The sequence below is a fragment of the Zeus faber genome (assembly GCF_960531495.2).
Source record: "Zeus faber genome assembly, chromosome: 16".
NCBI lineage: Eukaryota > Metazoa > Chordata > Actinopteri > Zeiformes > Zeidae > Zeus > Zeus faber.
Window position 1 is genome coordinate 24,162,803 of NC_137202.1, and position 20,388 is coordinate 24,183,190.

Consider the following 20,388-nt stretch of genomic DNA (forward strand, 5'->3'; position numbering starts at 1 on the left):
ACATGTGTTTGCGTTATCAGCCGCGAAATTGCTGCTTTCCGTCCGTGAAGCCAACGCTACCGACAGACAAGCGTCCCCCCCAAATATCTTGTTCCATCATTTGTACAGTAATTTATTGAGCGGCGAGGCTTTTTTTTTCTTCCCCAAAGATGAGAAAAGCATTTTTATTCCGCGTGCCTTTTGGAAAAGGAGACTCCGCCTGCTCGGCTCCGGCGCTGTGGAAACCAGCCGCGTACTGCGGGGGGGGGGGGGGGATATCCAGGTGCGATCCGGCGTCGCTCGGCCACCTGGCCGGCGCCCAACCCAAGTACCCATCCGAAGCGCCCGTCGGGGGTTGATATTTTCCGTCTCCTCCTCCACACCTTTTCAAAATCTGCCCCGGATCGGCAAAAAAGGTCGCCCCACCCAACACCGCCCTCCACGACTGCGTTGCATAATACTGGAATTTTGTTGTGCTCAAGACATGTTTATACTTTTCCTCCGACTTCTGTTGTTCCGTTCCGCGTTTCTGACCAAACATGGACCCCGTGGAGACTGTACGTTCTGAAATGTTTTTTTTACATGAAACGTACACGCCGATAGTGGCAAAGTGTAATAATAATAATAATTGTACTTTATGAGAATTATTTATTTTGTCAATGCTCTTTATAGATTATAATGGTGTTTATTTTAGATGTAGCAGGTTGGAAAGGAAGTAGAAATCTTTGTTCCCTGAGACCGTGCTGTGTTTGTTTAAGCGTGTTTTCCACTAAAAGATGGTTTTACTGTGGTATTACTCCGAGGTTGGCAGTGTCTTGCCTTTTTGGGGGGTATTTGATGCCATCTGATGTTCCCCTTTTGCACATTTCAGTCTCAAGGTTGTGAGCAACACCTCGACGGCCTTGTTTTCTTCGAACACGACCAAAACATCCCGACTCGGAACCCGGCCGGCCCACAAGTGGGGAATAAAGATCTTTTTAATTCTCCTCTCTCCGGCTTCCTACGTTTGTTCCAGTTCTCGTTGTCAAAGAATAGCCCCCCTCTCTCCCGGGGTTGACTTTTTGAATGTGTTAATTATATTTATTGTGTTATCTCAAGAAAAAAAAAAACAACACAATGCACTCCGCTCTGGAGGGACGGGACTAAATTCTATTTTCTGAAAAAGCTTTGTTTGTTTCATTTGGCGAAGCGTAAGGGGCGCGATTTAAAAACAACTTGTTTTGCAAAATGTGCGACGAGCCACTAATGAGCGCCCGGGATTCGGGAGGATAACCGGCGGCGGCCGGCAACCGGTACCCTGTTTCGGGTTCCAACATCTGAACGTTTCACATTTGGCCCGGTAGCGGGGACTGTCATCCCTCAGGACCGTCCCCCCCTCCCGCCCCCCCCCCCCCCTCGACCCCCTCAGCAGCGGCCTGCTTGTGTTACAATCCCGGCCTGTGAATAACAAAGGCGAGGGCTTTCAGTAAACAGCGATAACTCACAGAGGAGCTGTTTGGAGCTGAGGTATGCAGACCTGGCCAGGGAGGGGAGGGAGGGAGAGGGGGAGCACCGTCTGTTATTTACTACCCCGCAGGATCGACTCTTAATGCGGGACTGTTTTATACACCAGACTCGGCTACGCACAAATACAGAGCGTGACGTGTGTGGACAGGAAGCAACCATTGTTCATGGCCAAGGGTTGGGGTTGGGGTTGGGGGGGGGGGGGGGGGGGTGTTGTGAAAGCCGCATGAATACAGTGGATCCGTCCGGAGGTCCCGGGGGCTTTCCCACCCAGACCTGCCGTTGAAGCCCGGGCGCTCTTCAGGTGTTGCATGGTGACGTTTAACGGTATGTCGGCGAATCAGAGCGGTACGTCGTGGGGTTTCGACCCAGTTTGGTGCCGCCACGGGTTTTTTTGTTCTCCGGGTCAACGATTGACGGCGATAGTGGAGGTTTGAGAGGGTAGACCAGCGTGTACGTTTCATGCAGGCATACGGCAGTCACTGGTGAGTGTGTGTGATGAGGCTGACTGATGAAAAGACAGAGGGAGACTACTGTGTGTGTGTGTGTGTGTGTGTGTGTGTGCTGCCACCCAGGGGTCATAAAAGGCATGAAATGAACATTTTTATACCCATAGAACTACATTCAAGGACCAACTCATGCTTTCAGCTCCGAAAAAGTAAAATAAAATGGGAGATAAGTCAAATATATATATATATATATATATATATATATAGAGGACCCTGAAATAGCAGGAGTCTCTCAGTAGCTAATTAGGAAGTATATTGACGGTAAATCTGTTATATTTAAACATCGGCATTTTGGGATTTAGTAGCTAATGGCCTCAGGATACTGGATTTTAATATGCATATAACTGAACGGACTATCCATAACATATAAGCACCTACTCACAAATAATGTTGCGCAGCTCCCTTTGACATGAATACATTGAAGAATAAAGCATCTAGTCCAATATTTTCAACACCACCTTCCGGCACCACCTCATTCATCTCTGGCACAGCAGCTTCCTTGTTTCGCCGAGACGGAAATAGTACTTCTTGGGGTTTTTAACGTGATAATTTAAAAAAAAAAGGCACCAAAATGTGTCTGAAAGTGCATTTGTTTATTTCGTTTGGCACTTGTCATCATTGGTCACATCATATCATAAAACAATGAACATCACGACACCGCTGCAGCTGAAGATTTAAGTCAATTTAACTGCCCAGCAGAAACTGAAACGGCAACGTTAGGAGGGCAGGGTTTTTTAGTTATGTAGCTTTTTACAATTGGGAACAATTGGGAATCACATGAGTATTAAAAAAAAAAAAAAAAAGAAAAAAAAAAAGTGCTTTCCCAGGAAAACATTATTGTCCCTACACTCTAAAATATTTTTTTTTAGTACAATGAATGGATGAATATCATTGGTTATGAAAAAAGGGAAGTCCTGCATTACATTAACACAATGTACAAGTGGAAGAAATATAGGATTATACTTTGGGATCGTAAGGGATTTTCTTTACATATTTAATAAAATAAAATATTGTGATTACCAGAAATGTATACATTTTTTTTGTCTTTAGACAAAGTAAGGTTTCAAAATGTTGAGGTGGGTAAAATATTTCACATAAGGTGACGTACATAAACAAGACATGCACAGAAACAGTATGCGGGCGGCACCAACACATTCAGGCATTGGCAACAAATTTGTTTTTTTTTTGTCTGTTTTGTTCTTTTCATCAAACATACAAAATACAGAAAGTAAACGCTCCAAAAACCCAACAAATGTTCAATATACTGGAAGCTTTTCAAACATGCATGAGCTTTAAATGCTTGAAAATGGAATATATATATATATATATATATATATATATATATATATATATATATATATACATACATACATATATATATACATACATATATACATATATATATATACATACATACATGCATACACATATATATATATATATGTATATATATATATATATATATATATATATTTATAAAATGCACTTAACAACAATGTTCAAAGGTTGAATATCAAAGGAATGATCTCACTCTTAAAGCGCTTTTTTCAAGTTAAAGATAACAATTGCATAAAAGTAGAGCAACATCCTTAACTTAAAAGTATTATTGGATTATTCGCAAAAAAAAAACTAAATAACGGCGTTCCCAGTCAAATTGGAAGTTGATTTGATCTGCGATGCTCATGTTAGCAGGAGGTACCTGTTAAGTTTGACATTTTTTGGTTGACGTCGTGTGTTAAGTGTCATTTTTTTTCTTCACAAAATAAATGCCTCTGTGTAAATAGTTTTTTACAAGCATGTACAGAGCTCCGCTGGCTCAGAATGTTGAGTGCTAGTGCTTTCTCTCGAGGTAATTGGAGGGAACCCATCCTTTTCGAGGCCTGCCATTGTCCAGAACCTTGCAGTACCACCAGCCGTTGGGGTTTCGCTCTAGGACCTCCAGGGTTGTCCCCTCGGGAAACCCCATGGTCTCCTCGTCGCCATGGTAATCCGCTATGGAGACGTAAAGCTCTCTGAGGTTGTTATGGATGATGTGAGGCTTGGGTTTCAACGCGGACACGGGGAGGACGCTCCTCTGCCCGCCGTGGCCAAGGGACTCCGAGCTGCCGGTACCTGATGCGTTCCTGTTGGGTAAAAAGGTGTTGACCACGGGGCTGCTTGGCGCCAGGCCAAAGGAGGCATTACGTCGCACGGTGGGGCTGGAGCGTGGGTGGTCGGTCGAGTTGAGAGACTCGTTCCTCCTGAGGGAGCTGATATGGCCGGGACCATCTGTTATGGGGGCTGATATGAAAACAGACTGGGGTCTGACCACCTGCTGCTGCTTAGTGCCACTCTGCTTCGAAGACCCATTAAAAAGGCCTGTGGGTTTTGAAAGCCCGCCCGGTGGCTTGGAGGGAATAGGCGGAGTGATCCTCTTCAGGTTCTGGTTGATGTTGTTCAAAGCCTGAACCCTCTGCTCATTCTTCTCCAGGCTGTTGGACTTACTTAGACTGCCTGGTTTGGTGGGGGTGCCATCCGACTCAGAGCCTGCCGTGTCCTCCTGCTGCCTGACGGGCTCCAGGTAGTAGGTGGGAGCCCAGCCCTCCGTGTCCCCCCAGCGGATGTACCACCAGCCACTTTCCTGCTTCTCCAGTACTTCTACCTCCACCCCGGCCGGAAAGCTGAGCTCGGACTCTTGGAGCTTCTCATAGGGGTCCGTGGTGCGATAAAGGCTGCAGCCCTCCAGGTCAAAGTCTCCACGGCTGCCTTTGGAATAGATGGAGAAAAGATCGGAGGTGCTCTGGGAGGAGAAGGAGTCCTCCGAGGAAACGACTGATGCCGTTTCTGAATCCTCGCCCTTGGAGGTTTTCGAGACATTCTTCAGTTGACCCGTCGGCCGTAGCTGTCTTCGCAAGGTGCTTATGTCCATCTTCTCGGCACTTGACGACTTGGCCATCTGAGGTTTAGGCCTCACCACTGGCCGTGGCTTGGAGGGTGATTTGGTAGAGGAGCCCGCCTTGTTGTCCTCTTGGTCTTTTTTGGATCTGGACTGCTGGGACATGTCTGGCGTAGACTCGGACGAAGTGGACTTTGGGCTGGACGCCTCCTCAGCTTTGGTGGAAAAAGGACTCCGATTCAAGTCAATCTTGAGCTTGTTCCCCGCGGGCCTCCGTCCTCCCAAGGTCGACTTTGAGTTTTCAGACCTGACACTTTCTGACAGGGCGCTCGTCTTTGCTGAATTCGAGTCCCCACTGCACTGTCTTTCTGGTGTCTCTCTGAATGGCCTGAAGCCGTCATTCTCATAGATACACTCTTCGTCTCCCTCAACGTCCCCCTCCGCGTCGTTACAATCGTCGAATGACTCACCGATCTTGAATGAGGAACTGTGAACAGATGAAGCCGGGGAGGGCTTGGAGAACAAGTTCCTTTCTGTGGAGGCGTCCTCGGTCTTAACGTCCACCACGGAACCGACTCCTCTGAGAAACTCAAATTCAGACTCCAGATCTAGATCCCCGATGGCGGGCACGTCGTACTCTGGCTCTTCGTACACAGGTCTCCCCGGGGACACAGGTGACTCAGGGGCCTCGGACCCGGGGCTGCTGGGCGGTGCGGTCTCCACGGAGTCCTGTTTCTTTACGGGCGGGGCCGGAGGAGGAACTTTGGGGCGAGTCAGAGTGCTTGTCCTGCGATTCAGGTTGGGCTTCTTGCGCTTGTCTATATAGGAACAGGGAGCCCAGCCCTCCCTCTCTCCTATCTGCACATACCACCAACCACCAGAGTTCTTTTCAATGACCTACGGGAGACGACACATATTATTGTCCGCATTTAAATATTTAGAAATGTTACATGATGGTCTAGATGGTCTTTTTTTTATAGCAAATGAATTATTCTAAATTCATCCAAATTACAAAACAAAAAAAAACAGAGAATAAAAATCATGTTTCATCCAATATTTCTTACATCAGCTTTTTGTCCTCCATTGAAGCTAATCCCGTCCGATATACAGGACTGAAATTCTGCAATGGTGTAATATTCTGCTTCGACTGTAGGGGGCTCTGGTGGTGAAGGTAATGGAAATCCCTACAGCAGAAAAGACACAGTAGAATTTGACACTCTTGCAAAATGCCTTTTTTGTTATGTAGGTGGGGGAAAACAAGAACTCTAAATGTACCAGGGTTGCATCTCTTCGAGGAGGAGGTTTCTGCCGTAGAATCGGGGAACCTGAGAAAAAGAAAACAAAGACATTTCGTACTGGGCCGTTGCTAGGTTACTTGGAAACGAAACAAAGGCAGAATATTAAAAGAAACGGGGGCTTACCAATCTCCACTCTGTGAGGGGCGATCCGCGCTATGGCCGGAGATGCAGGGGAAGCAGGGGAAGCCGTGGAAACGGGGGAAGCTGGGGAAGCCGGTTCCGCCACGCTCTTGACCTCCGGCGGGGCAACTCCGGGATCAGAGCACGGCATGGGCAAGCTGATCTCCTTCCGGGCCACCTGGGGGCTCTCCTCGGGAAGCCCCTCAGCCTGCACGTCCTTCTCGCTCAGGGCTTTCTTGTTGAGCAGGTTGCTGATCTCCATGATGTTGCCGATGATCTCCACCGGCCCGGTCACGGTCTTCTTACGGGGACTGAAGTCGTCTTTCACCTTCTTCAAGTAGGAGGCGGGAGCCCAGCCCTCCTTATCCTGGTACCTAAAGCAGCAGTGTGGGACAGAAGAGAGAGAGAGAGAGAGAGAGAGAGAGAGAGAGAGAGAGAGAGAGAGAGAGAGAACAGCACCTGATTCAAAGTGAATTTGTCAAAACATCAGTGTGCTGTTCATATTTTCAGCAGAGAACAGGCAGCCAAAGCTCATTTTTTAGCCAAATGGTTATTGCGCAAGATTGTCAAGGTATAAAGTCATTGTAACATAGAATATTCCAACTGCAGGAGACACAGATGTACTGTAGACGCCACAGATCCTGGGACAGTGCGGGAACATGTAATCGTCCAGGAAATTGATATTCATGGATCTATTTTGTGTGGGTGTTAACACATAACGACAAATGAATGCATTCCCTGTGGAGAATTGCATCGGGAAGGGATGAGGAATGTCCTTTCTGGTCTACAGGGGCAGGGCTGGTGTGGACTCAGAGGAAGTGGATTTTTGCACCAGAGCCTATCCAGCATCGGTTGAAAACAAGCTGCTGGGAGGTGCCGTCCTTTTTTTTTAAATTTTACTTTTTTTAACATAAGGGGCTGGAGGGAGAACCTCAGGGCGGGTCAAAGTGCTTGCTCTGCTGTTATGGTTAAGCTTTTTTTTTTTGTTTTTCCGTTGGTCAACTCTCTGCGTCATCCCTCCAGGAGATTGGACGGATTGTTACTCCGCACAGAGGGATCGACCGACGTTACATGATGACATTGTTACCTGATGAACCACCAGCCTTCCAGGTTCTTCTGGATCACCTCCACAATGACTCCTTTCTCAAAAGCAATCTCATCCTTGCCCTGGCTGGAGTACGGCTGCACCGTGACATAGTTCTCTTCTGCCAAAGCCCAGAGCAGAGAAGAATGTGAGTACACGGGTCAGAGACTGGGAACCATGACATCAGCACTGAAAGTTTAAACACATGAGATAATAGCCAACTGGACCGAAGAGGTAACGTCTAAACTTTTTCGGCGGACGCAGGAAAACCATCGTTTTAGGTCCGTGTGATATCGCAGAGTGGCAAATGTTTCGCAACGTCTTCTTTCCTGTCCAACACATAATCCCCCCCCCCCACCCACCCCCCCGCAGCATTCCCCTGCACACGTCGACCGGGAATATTCCGTCGGAAAAGTAAATAGAACGCAGTGGGCTAAAACGGACGGTGTGAACTGATCCTGCTTCGTGGCAGATTAAGAGTCGCCTCACTCAGCACGAATCCACCGCACAGGCCCCACGCTGATTTGTGGCTTCCCAGGAGGCCGAGGGGCACACTTAGTGACAATATTTCCTGTCGTTACAGAGCGGAGGTCTCATCCCTCGCTGTAAACACGGATGGCCCGCGGGGTGGTGGTGGTGGCGGCGGCGGCGGTGGTGGAGAGAAGGGGGGAGTGTGCAGTAACCGCAAACCTTTCTCGCTCTGCTGTTCCTACAACGTTTTTACACGACTCTGAACGGGCGTAAATGGACACTTTTTTTTTTTTATTGGATATTTTTCTGATCGCCAATCCGGCGTATCGGGGCTGTCCCGAGAGGAAATCTCAAGATTGAGATAATATTCACCTACTTTACTTAGAAAAAGAAATAAAGTTTCTGTGGAGTCAGCACAACTTATCTAACAGAGCAGGATTTTGTTCCTAGCGTATAAAAACCCTCTCTCTCTCTCTCTCTCCCCATCTGTCTCTCTCTCTCTCCCTCTCTCTCCCTCTCTCTGCCCCCTCAAAAGAGGAGCACTCGGCTCTTTGGCAAGCGCCTGCAAACACAAAACTGAACATAAACAACCTTCAAGCCCACTCCGCTGTCAGCAATCCAAATTCAGCCCGCGCGTAAACGCACTTTTTAGGGGGAACATGTCAACACAAACAATCGTTTTCACCGACCGACGTGTTAAAAGTCCACCGAACTGGGGTCGCGCAACCACGCCGCATCCATCGCATTAACGCCAAACAACACAGCGATATACATTTATGGGCTCTCGCCTCGCACCTCTCAGACGTGCACGTTTCATGCTCTCGTAAAAAAAAAAAAAAAAAAAAAAAGGCAAATAAAGTTTCCCCGCAGTGCAACGTTGCGGCGCCTCAGTGTCGATTACTCCCTGGCTATTAGATGAGCGCTCATTGAGTAAATACTGTTCCCGGGCGCACGGGCGTCCGCTCCCGGTGAAACGGCTCCCACCCGGAGCGGCCCTCCGACACGACGCGATTTCAATCTCCGTCGCTGCACCGCGCGCTCGCTGATCTCTCCTTGGCTTCCCAGACTCGTTTGGCATTAGTCTCAGTTAGTGGTTGTTTTGTTGTACTGGAGGAGGCGGCAGCGGACGAGGCAGAGCGTCAACAACACACATGTTTGATATGGAGGAGAGCTGGGGGGGGGGGTGACGGCGGGGGGTGTGGGGGGGGGGGGGGGGGGGGGGGTTCGAGAATCTGTCTGGGGTCACCTCGGCTCTGCTGCCTGGAGATGACACCCCCCAGGGTCCACCGGCGGTCCAGTCTCTTCGGGTGGGCCTTCCGTCGCTTAGTGACTAAGGCGCCCGAGCGGTGACCGGACCACGAGACGTCATGAACAACAACAACAACAACAACAAGACAACAACGACGACAACAAGACAAACACAAAGATGGAGACAGAAACAAACACATGGGCGGGGGGGGGGGGGGAAGCAAGCGCAAACATTTACAAACACAACACAGGTTTGGAGCCCACCGGGGAGCCGTTAATAGCGACACGGCGGACATGTAAACAGTGCGCTGTGACAGGGACGACGGACGGCTTGGGGGTGAGCGAATGTTACAGAGGAAGTGTTAAATGGAGCCGTCCTCGCCGCGGCTTGTAATTAGCATGTTGTAAGCATGGCGCCCCCCCCCCCCACCCCCTTCATCCCGCCCCCGTCGGAGCATCTGGGACACACATTTTGAAGCTTTGGGAAAAGCCGGCCCATTAAAAGAGCAGCTGAGAATTTCCGCCGGTCGGTGTTGGTTTGGAGCCGCAACTGCTCTGTTATTCTACTCATCAGATCTTTTGGTTTTGGTTAAAACGGGGAAGATGGCAATGATTACCGCCAGTCCAGAAGTGCTTTGTCGAGGTTCCCAGGCTGTACGGCGTTTGCAAAAAATTGCGTGAGAGGGAGCCTCATCGCCGCAGATTGGTATCGCCAATGTCCGTCCGTTTGGGAAAGAAGTAACGCGAGCGAGATACCCCTTTACAAAAGAAACGCGCCGCTCTATCTATTTCAATCTGGGATGAAGCCGACAGTCATCACATCTTCACCGCAAGGACGTCCAAAAGAACCCACTGAGCTTTTCAGCGTGTCATGTTTTCATCTTGGCCTCCTGGAATGCAGCATTATGGTCTCACCAGACGCATTTCCAGAAAATGCAGACCCGCTCTCCGCGACAGAGGGGTGGCACGGGGCCGCTGGAGACGGCGGGACTGACGGGGGAAACACTCGATGGGTTTTCAGGCCAATCCCCTCGACGGACTCGACGAATAAACGCTAATCACACTGACAGGTTGTCTCAACAAGAAGCATCTGCCAGACAACGCCTGCTATCTGCATCTGGATAGATACCAGCATTGTGCGAGTGTGTTTACATGTGCGTACATTTGTGCATGTCAATGTGTGTGTGTGTGTGTGTGTGTGTGTGTGTGTGTGTGTGTGTGTGTGTGTGTGTGTGTGTGTGTGTGTGTGTGTGGAGAATTTGGAAATCCATGAGGCATGAATACACGTTTGTGTTACTCCAAACCCAAGGGGGGAAATGCGACTCAGCACATTGGGAAACTCTCCGACTGTTTAAACGTAATGTATTCTCCCACCCCCCCCCCAAAGTCACACAATATATAACACCGGAGGGGGTTTTGGGGAGGGGGTTTGGGATCCCATTGTTGCCGAGCGCACAAATCGCACATCAAAAGAGATCTCTTGGCCGGAGCGACGGAAACTCTGAACGCTTTTTTGGAAGGGGTAAGATGCACCGTCATGATTTCTGTGCCCTCAACATCCCGGAAAATTCACCGTATACTCCAAATATTTAAATCAAATTGCCGTTGCCGTGCTACCTGCAAAAACTGAAGTACTGACAGCAACACAGCCAATGCAACCAAACTGTCTTTTATGGAGACGGTGTAGGCCTTTTCATCTGGATACAATACAGAATGCAAATGCAGCTCAACTGCACAGACAGAGGTTAAAGAATTGACTGAGTGGACATGAAAAGAGCACGGCGGGAGATGATCTCGGATGATAACATTATCTGGCGGCCACTTGTGGGAAATCAAGCCCAATCGCATGACTGAACAGTATGTTATCCTTCTGCTGTCAATATGGTTATCTGTCACACAAAGCCACGCTGTCCTATCAGGGAGTGGCATCCAGCTCACTGACACGGTCCAAAATGAATCTGCTGTTACTCATTACTAATCCAATATGGCGGGCGGCAATCGCAGAAAACTAGATAAAGCAACTCAGAACTCCCTGGAAGAAATTGCGAATATACACCGATCAGCCACAAAATTAAAACCACCTGCCTAATATTGTGTAGCTCCCCCTCGTGCCGCTAAAACAGCTCTGACCCCTGTAGGCATGGACCTCACAAGACCTCTGAAGGTGTCCTGTGGTATCTGGCACCAAGACGTTAGCAGCAGATCCTTTAAGTCCTGGAAGTTGCGAGGTGGGGCCCCCATGGATTGGGCTTGTTGTTCCAGCACATCCCACAGAGTCTCCATCAAACTGAGATCCTGGGAATAACGAGGCCAAGTCAACACCTTGAACTCTTTGTCATGTTCCTCAAGCCGTTCAGGAACGTTTTTTTTTAAGTGTAGCAGGACACATTATCCTGCTGAAAGAGGCCACTGTCATCAGGGAATGCCGTTGCCATGAAGGGGTGTACTTGGTCTGCAACAATGTTAAGGTAGGTGGTACGTGTCAAAGTAACATCCAAATGAATGCCAGGACCCAAGGTTTCCCAGACTATTGGCCAGAGCATCACACTGCCTCCACCGGTTTGCATTCTTCCCATAGTGCATCCTAGTGCCATCCACATGATGTAGAAGAAAACCTGATTCATCAGACCAGGCCACCTTCTTCCATTGCTCCATGGTCCAGTTCTGACGCTCATGTGTCCATTGAAGGTGCTTTCAGTGGTGGACAGAGGTCAGCATAGACACTGACCGATCTGCAGCTACACAGTCCTATACACATCAAGCTGTGATGCACTGTGTGTTGTGACACCTTTCTATCATAGCAGCATCAACTTTTTCACCAATTTGTGCTCCAGTAGCTCTTCTGTGGGATCAAACCAGACGTGTTAGACTTCACTCCCAATGTGCATCAATAAGCCTTGGGCCCCCATGACCCTGTTGCCGGTTGACCGGGTATCCTTCCTTGGACCACTTATGGTAGGTACTAACCACAGCATACTGGTAACACCCCACAAGACCTGCTATTTTGGAGATGCTCTGACCCAGTCACAGTTTGGTCCTTGTCAAAGTGGCTCAGATCCTTACGCTTGACCATTTTTGCTGCTTCAACACATCAACTTCAACAACTGACTGTTCACTTGCTGCCTCATACATCCCACCCCTTGACAGGTGCCATTGTAACAAGATGATCAATGTTATTCACTCCACCTGTCAGTGGTTTTAATGTTCTGGCGGATGGGTGTAAAGTAGAGCATTAAATAAGTGCTCTCTACTAATTAAATTGTCATGCATGTCTTGTCGCTCTTTCCCGCCAATGGGAACACACTGCTCCTTCATGAGTTCTCCTAGTGCCGCTATACAGTAGAGGTCAAATCGCTTTCCGTTGCAATAAATCTCAACTGTACAGTGCCTCACTGTGAGGCCACTGAGCCGCAGGCTCTGTGGCTTGGTCCGGTCCCGGCAATCCCCCTGTTTTGTTTGCTCAGGGGCTGAATCTGTAGCCTGTTCGACACTGCTTTCCATGGAAAACAGAGCGAAAGAGCTGTTCGCGCGGCGAAGGCGTCGACCATTCCCATATGGACCCGCGGCGGGTTTGTTGCATTCTGTCAACGACCAGTGATTGAGTGTAAGTGTTTGTGTGTGTTTCCAGGGTTGTCCTTACCTTCCCCAGCTTTGGAGGCCCCGAGTTCAAGGTCATCTCGCGTTCCGCTGTGGGAGTTTAGATATGTGGCAGGGACCCAGCCCTGCTCCTCCGCCGTGCTGACAAACCACCACCCTGCGAGGACACAAAGAGATGCCTTATGGTGATGTAGATCGGCTACTTTAACGTAAAATATGTAAGGGATGATGTGCAGCCAGGCCGGTCATTATGGCCAAAGAACTCCCTTCAGAGTCATACAGTCACCCGGATCACCTCATCCGGGGTTCTTTTGCAGAAATATTCCACAACAGCGTAGCTCACACCGTAACAACCAAGCTAACTATTTACCCTACAAAGATAACTTTGCCCTGCATATGTATGTCTAATCTATTTACGGCTATTAATGCGGAGTTGGACATATCCGCATTCATCTCTTCACTTTTTTCACTGTAGCTCTGTAATTCTGTAGTTAGCATTAGCATGTAGCCAAAGTGATAACGCAGACAGCAGCTAGCAATTGACGAATCAGTGTCGAGAATGTAATAATACCTTATATCTAATGTAGCATCAGGTATTCATGACGTGAAGTTGAAATTCCCGCCTGGGGCGCTGTTGGCACCGTGCTCCGGGCGGGTTATCTCCCAAATAGGAGCCTTTCTGTGTGGAGTTTGCATGTTCTCCCCGTGCTCACATGGGGTTTCCTCCACCTAACGTCAGTAAGGACCCCACCAAAAACATGCACACATCATCGTCTGACCAGCGATGGACACTCGTCACCAGGTCCCCGGGCGCGTCCACGTATGCTGCCCACTGCTCCTGGCTGCCCCCCCGGAGGAAGGACAAGCCAGGATGGGTCAAATGCAGAGGCCTCATTTCACTGGTCACCATCCAAAGTGTGTGTGTGTGTGTGTGTGTGTGTGTGTGTGTGTGTGTGTGTGTGTGTGTGTGTTAATTAAAGATTCTTCTAAAGATTAATTGAGCCTGTGGGCGGGGCTCAGGGAGTGTTAAAGGACGGCCACAGAAGCAGGTCCTCAGTGTTGAGCTCAGTTACAGAGAAGGTGGCGTTGATTTCAACTGCTGTTTGGTTTCTCATCAGCAGAGTTAACCTGGAGCTCTCTGGTAGATTCCTGGAAATATATATATTTTCTTTAGTTCCACTTATTTTCCATTTTAAATTTTGTAAATATTTGCCACGTTGTGTGCCCTTTGGGGGGCCTGCACAATAAACCACTGTGGTCACTGTACGACTACGACTATGCCTACAAACATGGTTAAAGGATGCTTGCGGGTAGATTCTAGCACTTAATCAAATATTGCACAAGATGCATGCTTACTGTATATATCAAACACATCTGACGGGCATATTGGGATCTTTGATTTGCTCTTTCTATGATTGGAAACATCTTCCTGGAATACAGTGATGACTCAGTGACGCAAAAAAAAATAAAAATAAATAAATAATAAAAAAATTGGAACGTGTCGCCGGGATTGAGAAAGTACGGCCGGGGCCAAAAGCACCAGAGTGCAGATCGCCTGGCTGAAATAAAATGAGCTCCTAAGAAGCTGCTTTTCATCTGCATCGGTCGTGATTTCAGTGGGCGTGACCGAGTACTGTATTGTTTAAGCTGGCGGAGGTCTGAGTTCAGATCGCCCGAGCTGTTTTCATTGGATTCCGTGGGGTATGACCGCATTGTTCTTTGAAAAAAAGGAAAAAAGAATAGCTTGACAAGTGCTTGAATTGAAAAGATAGTGAACATACTGTTTCATCAAGCTTCATGTGTAGGTGGAGTGACGTGATATACTGTGTTGGATTAAGTGCGCTGTGGAAAGCCCCGGCTTTAGTCCAAACAAGTACACTAATAATTTCCCCGCAAAAAACTCGCAAAGCAAATTCAACACATTCGATGCCATGAAAGGCACATACAGACGCCCCTTTTGGGAGCCCATAAAGGGGATATGGGCGTGCATGCTCAGCTGAGATCCCACCGCCTGCTTTTTAAACAGAAATAATACATTTTGAGGCACGTTTAGTCTGAACTAAAATCTGAAGGTATCAGTGATTTGACCAACTCGAATTACATGAACAACATTTAGAGCGGGCCTATTAAACTCGAGGCCCGCGGGCCAAATGTGGCCCCCAGTGGCCCTTTTAATAAATTTGAAGGTTAGAAATAAACTGTAGCCACAATATATTTATGGAAAAGTTTAAAGTCCCAACAACAAATAACCATGTGCAGTATGTGCGTTTCAAGAATATGAACCCTAGAAAGAATATTATCTAGAAATGTATTGGTTTTGTTTGAAATGGTTTATCAATTTTTGGGGGGAAAGTGAGTTTTTGGCCCTCTTAGAAAGAGTCAGACGAGGAGGTCAGTTTCCTCCCCGTGTGTCCATGACTGAGATATCGGCGGGCCTGCATGCAAACTGTGTCAGCTCAATGCACGGCTGCAGAGGGAATCACCTAGCCTAGCTCCTGTGTCATTACCCTCTTTTTTTTGTGAATTGACAAAGATCATTTGAAGAATATGAAGATGGTTTAGCATTTATTTTGTTTCTCTGCCCTTTTTTCACCCCCTTTCGTTTAGTTTTACAAGTGTTGTTTCCTTTGTCGGGCCCCTGAGGTGGCAGCGGGTTGAGAATCTGGCCCCCAACAGAGTGTAATGAGCTGAATTTGGAGAATACCATGTACACATCTATCTACACAGTTAACATGCAGCGGCACTATACTAACTGGAGGACTCAATATGGGCAGGTGGCAGTTAGGCTCCAGTAAGTAAGTTACAATATCATCTGCATTAAGATTTTGTGAAATTCAAGAAGCGTGTATAATAGTTCCACATTACATATCCCCTCAAAGGGAAAAGCAATCGCCAAAACAGGGACATTTTGGACGGAGCGCGCATGCCTACACGGCGCTCGACTGTCCATTGTTTCTTCCAACAACAGACACATCACATCTCCTCGACTTGTCTCAACGCAGTGACGGAAAACGGATTAAAGCTGCCCAGAAAGGTGATCGCTGGGAAAGTGGCGCTACCGGGCATGACCGTGGCTTTGGGTGGGTACAGGGGCGATCTGGAAACGATCTGGAAACGATCTGGAGATCTGGCGACGGCTCAAGGGCGTAACAAGGCAAGTAATGCGCTCAATCCATCTACCAAAGACCCAAAACCCCCCAAATTAACGAATCAGAGTGAGTGGAGGAAGAAAGGAAATATATAACATAGCCCCATAACCCAAATACAGACATTATCCTTCCACTTGTACACCAGCCTGTTAAGTAATAACGTGTGACAACATGATGAATATTCCAGAAATTGTACCCGTTTTTTTTTTTTTATTTCCGGCTTTAGAAGATATTCATCCTGTCTGTTATAAAACATGTTTTTATTCTATTTTACCAGCAATATCCCTTCAAAAACATACTGATTGTAATTCATACCACCTGAATAAGGAGGAACCGCTCCTATAAATCTTAAGGATTACAGGTCAAGGAAGCTTGGAAAATGTAAAAAAAATAGAAATAAAAAAAAAGTGCTGCCTCAACCAAATAAAGACAAATTGCTGTAATTTGCAAAATCCCACTTTCACGCTGGCACGCCGGCGCCGGGAGCGACGGCGGGAGTCTTTCAGACTTTTTGCAACCTGGCACTAGCCGGTCGTAGAAATGTAAGCAAATATGCGAATAAGGTATAGCGAGCCGCTTAATTGAAAGCACTTAGCTGAAAGTCTGGATATACATTGGGTGCAAAGACACACGGTCACTTCACCGGCGCTGAGTAAATAGGCGCTGTTATTGATGGCCGGGGCCGCCGCGTCTGTCTTTCTTAAGCCGCGTACGCCCCCACATGGCAGGTGTTTTGGCGGAGTCCGCTGAACCCTAAAAGAGGCAATAAAAGCGCTTTTCAAAAGACACGCCCGCTACACAAGTGCCGACTTCCTGGCAGGAGCGGGATCCTATCGGACAGGTGGAAATTATACGCAATTTTGTCAAACACACTCTTAAGCGGAAAGTCTGCTTTATGCCCTGCGTTCTCCGCGAGCATTCACCCAAAACAAAAACCAAGGTCCACCCCATCGCCCAAAACGAGACGAACAGTTCCTTTACGCCGCAAGAGATGATCAAAAACACAAGATTTGAGACCTGTGTGCAAATTCGAAAATGTGATAGCGGGTAAATGGAAGAGGCACGACATCTGTTACTGGACTCCTAGGGTAACTCTCTCAATATTTCCTGGATAGCAGGGATTGGGCAAAGGCGAAAGCAGTAAAAGTGAATAAAGTACATGTCGTGGGCGCATACGTGTGAATGTATTGTCCATTTATCCATCGACCACCATGTGCACCATGTGCGGAGTGAGGCCCGCTGCCGCAGCGGGCGATTACGGCACTTGAGATGAATGCAAATGTATAAACTGTGAAAAATTCACACATTCCGGGGCCAAAAGAAAGCGTAAAAAAATGTTTTGTTGTTGTCATTTTACCATGTATGGCGGTTAATAATGCATAAAATAAAACACAAGCTGGACGTGTCACAGTAATGTGTTTAATATGGATATTCACTACTACATAGGGTTTGGTTCAGGTTTTCAAGGCATGAAGCATTCCTCATACCTCTATTTGCCCTATATTCTACCCCTGAGAGCACGAGAGAGAGAGAGAGGGAAAGAGAGAGAGAGAGAGAGAGAGAGGGAAAGAGAGAGAGAGAGAGAGAGAGAGAGAGAGAGAGAGGGAAAGAGAGAGAGAGAGATAGAGAGAGAGAGAAAGAGAGAGAGAGAGAGGGAAAGAGAGAGAGAGAGGGAGAGAGCACGAGAGAGAGAGAGAGAGAGAGAGGGAAAGATAGAGATAGAGAGAGAGAGAGAAAGAGAGAAAGAGATAGAGAGAGAGGGAAAGATAGAGATAGAGAGAGAGAGAGAAAGAGAGAAAGAGATAGAGAGAGAGGGAAAGAGAGAAAGAGAGAGGGAAAGAGGGAGAAAGAGAGAGAGAGAGAGAGAGAGAGAGAGAGGGAAAAAGAGAGAAAGAGAAAGAGAGAGAGAGGGAGCGAAGCCTTTCCTAGCGCTATGTGTCTCCCATACAGTACCTGCCATCTGGAAACTCTATCACGTTAAAGACACATGCCTCCATTTTTATTGTAATCAACAACAGATCCACTGCTGAGACAGAAACCTGGACAGCTGCCACTCTTTGTTGGGTTCCTCTCTGTCAATGGACAACTATTGGGGGGAAAAAACCTGTCGTCTACAATGAAGTGTATCTCATACTTATGCTCTGGCATATGTGACAAAGTGTGCCATTAGAATTACTGGCCCCCCAGCGTAACATTCATCCGTATGAATCCGCATTAAAACACTCAAACTTCTCAAAGCAGCGCGTCTCTACTGTACATTCCACTGCGGCTATATGACAAACAACATTATTTTATAGTTCGGGGTCGGTCTAAAATAGCGTCGTGAGGATTTCCTACAAATCTGATTTAGAGTTTACTGCCATACGCCGAGCAGTGATGAGAGGGGGGCCTGTTTTTGTGATATCGTCCAAGCACTGGCAGATTCATGCACGGGCTTTCCTGGGCTGGTGCCCAGGGGCCCCCACTCACAGGCTCCCCCCCAAATTTTCCTGCTCAAAAATATTTTTTATACTTGGTAAAATATCAACTTGAAAACACATTTAAATCTGTGGGGAAAAAAGATGTTGGGTACAAAACAACAACTGCATGCCAGACTTCCAAAATAAAATGTGTGGATTTGATGTCAATTTGTTCCGTAATCACTTGTTGGTAGTTGATTGGTTGTCTAGTGCAACAGGGCAGGCTGTCAGATTGGATTGACAATTTCAGCCCAATTTCCAGACAATTATTATTTATTATTATTTATTATACATTTATTATTATTATTGCTGCGTTTTTGATGACAGGATGGCATTACATGTTTGATAGTGACACAAATATTATAAGTACAGCCCAAATGTTATCTACTTGCCGAAAGCAATTTCTTCCAGCTACTATATTAAAAGTATCCCAGTAGGGTAGAAAACCATCCAATCTGGCAACAGTGAAGTTTGCGCACAGGTGTGGGAGAATTTCAGACAGAACATGAGAGAACTTAGAGTCACAGAAAAGCAATGTTTGCTTATCTTGTGCATGCTTCAAATAGACGCAAAGAAAATTTGATTAACAGTGTGAGCATTGGACCAAAGTATTAAGAAGGTGCTTGCAAGTTGTCCAGTTTCTAGCAGAACATGGACTCACAAAAGTCGACACATTTTTTCTATATTATTTTGCATTTGGCTTTGTTCCATTATGATGGGTACTGTGAATCGATTCAATTATGTTATATTGTTGGTTGACTGGAGTCATAAAAGCCTACTGTATAGGTTGACTGGGGTATAGCTAAACCTATTTGTTGACTGGGGTGATGTAGACCTATTGGTGTGTTGACTAGGGTCATATTACCATAGTGGTTGCTTGGCTAGGGTCATGTTGGCCTCTTTGCTTTGTGCTGTGTTTCTGTGTTTTTTACCCCAGTGTCTGCCAAGTCTTTTTTGTGTGTTACGCTTTTATTCTATTTGTTAATTCTTTGTACAGCACTTTGGTCAACCCTTGTTGTTTTTATAATTGCTCTATAAATAAACATGACATGTGGTTGGTTGACTAGGTTCATACTGGCCTACTGGTTGGTTGCCTCAGTGGATGATTGGCTATAGTGGCGTCACTTGGGGGTGCAGACCGCACTGTGACACCATCAGAGGGGATGACACCACGGCTGGCGAAACATGCGTTTTCCCTACTAATCAAAAGTTAAAAGTGTGTCTTGCCCTGCCCCTCCAGGTGACACCAAACCTATTGATGCCACCGGTCGACTAGGGTTATATGGGCAGGAAGTGTCTGGTTTATTGAATAGAAATTTGATGGAAATCCTCATGTTTTTTAATTCCTGTTGTTGCTGAAGTGATAGGAATGGATCCGAGTGATTTCTCAGGTGTGTTCAGAATTGCCGCACCACAGTCTATGAAGTGTGTGTACCATTATATTGGGGTAAGTTGGGAGGTGCCTGCAAAACAGTGTAGCCCAGGGGCCCATGACCAAATGAATCCACCCCCGCGTCCACGGGCCTTAAACGATGAGGAATGCAGCGGTTCAGCAATATGGCGGATATCCCCCGGGCCGAGCAAAGCGCGAGACAAACCTCGTTCGATTTCCTAAGCTCCTGTATTTATTAACAGCGGATCCGGTATCAAAGCCGGGGCAGGGAAGCGGTCCAGCTCCAATGCACACACACACTTCCAGTTTTCATAAAACACTGGGTTTCGATTACCGTCGGCGGCTCTTCGGAGGCCGGCGAAGGCACAAAACAACTTTCGGGACCTGGGATGTTGACACAAGGAACCCCCACGCGCGCACGCGTAAAGGCAGGCGCGCACGCCCACGCGCCACGCGGGGTACGGCACCTAAGGGGGCGGGGGGGGTTTCCGAACGATTCGCGCTGCCCCTGGCTAACACAGACATTCCAGGAGTTCATTATGCCAAATTGCAATTTCGGAGGGGCCGATCTGAACCTGGAACGGGGCCAGCGTAAACCCGGACCAAGTCAGGCTGAGGGGTATTTTCAGTTACCGGACTCTGCCCCCGAGGTGAAGCCGGCGGGACTAATGCGAGTCTTGCCGTACGTCTGCAGGAGCAGTCA

General features: G+C 47.5%; 2 protein-coding genes across 3 annotated transcripts in view; one reads left to right on the forward strand and one right to left on the reverse strand.

The window, feature by feature from the left end:
- Positions 1 to 936, forward strand: part of LOC307242660 (E3 ubiquitin-protein ligase NEURL1-like) — a 31,339-nt gene extending 30,403 nt beyond the window's left edge. Inside the window, exon 6 of the mRNA XM_080017193.1 lies at positions 1 to 936. This exon is cut by the window's left edge and continues 1,471 nt beyond it. The gene's annotated coding sequence lies outside the window, so the exon portion shown is untranslated.
- A 2,543-nt stretch (positions 937 to 3,479) lies between these two features.
- LOC307242453 (SH3 and PX domain-containing protein 2A-like) overlaps positions 3,480 to 20,388 on the reverse strand; it is a 44,889-nt gene continuing 27,980 nt past the window's right edge. Inside the window, exons 7-13 of one of the 2 annotated variants that reach the window (XM_080016949.1) lie at positions 12,728 to 12,841; positions 9,086 to 9,169; positions 7,372 to 7,489; positions 6,288 to 6,658; positions 6,142 to 6,191; positions 5,931 to 6,050; positions 3,480 to 5,763 (exon numbers count right to left, since the gene is read on the reverse strand). In XM_080016949.1, coding sequence (XP_079873075.1) covers positions 3,823 to 5,763; positions 5,931 to 6,050; positions 6,142 to 6,191; positions 6,288 to 6,658; positions 7,372 to 7,489; positions 9,086 to 9,169; positions 12,728 to 12,841 — 2,798 coding nt within the window. In that variant the 3' untranslated portion in view covers positions 3,480 to 3,822. The remainder of the gene's footprint in view (positions 5,764 to 5,930; positions 6,051 to 6,141; positions 6,192 to 6,287; positions 6,659 to 7,371; positions 7,490 to 9,085; positions 9,170 to 12,727; positions 12,842 to 20,388) is intronic. The other variant, XM_080016950.1, reaches the window with a different exon arrangement.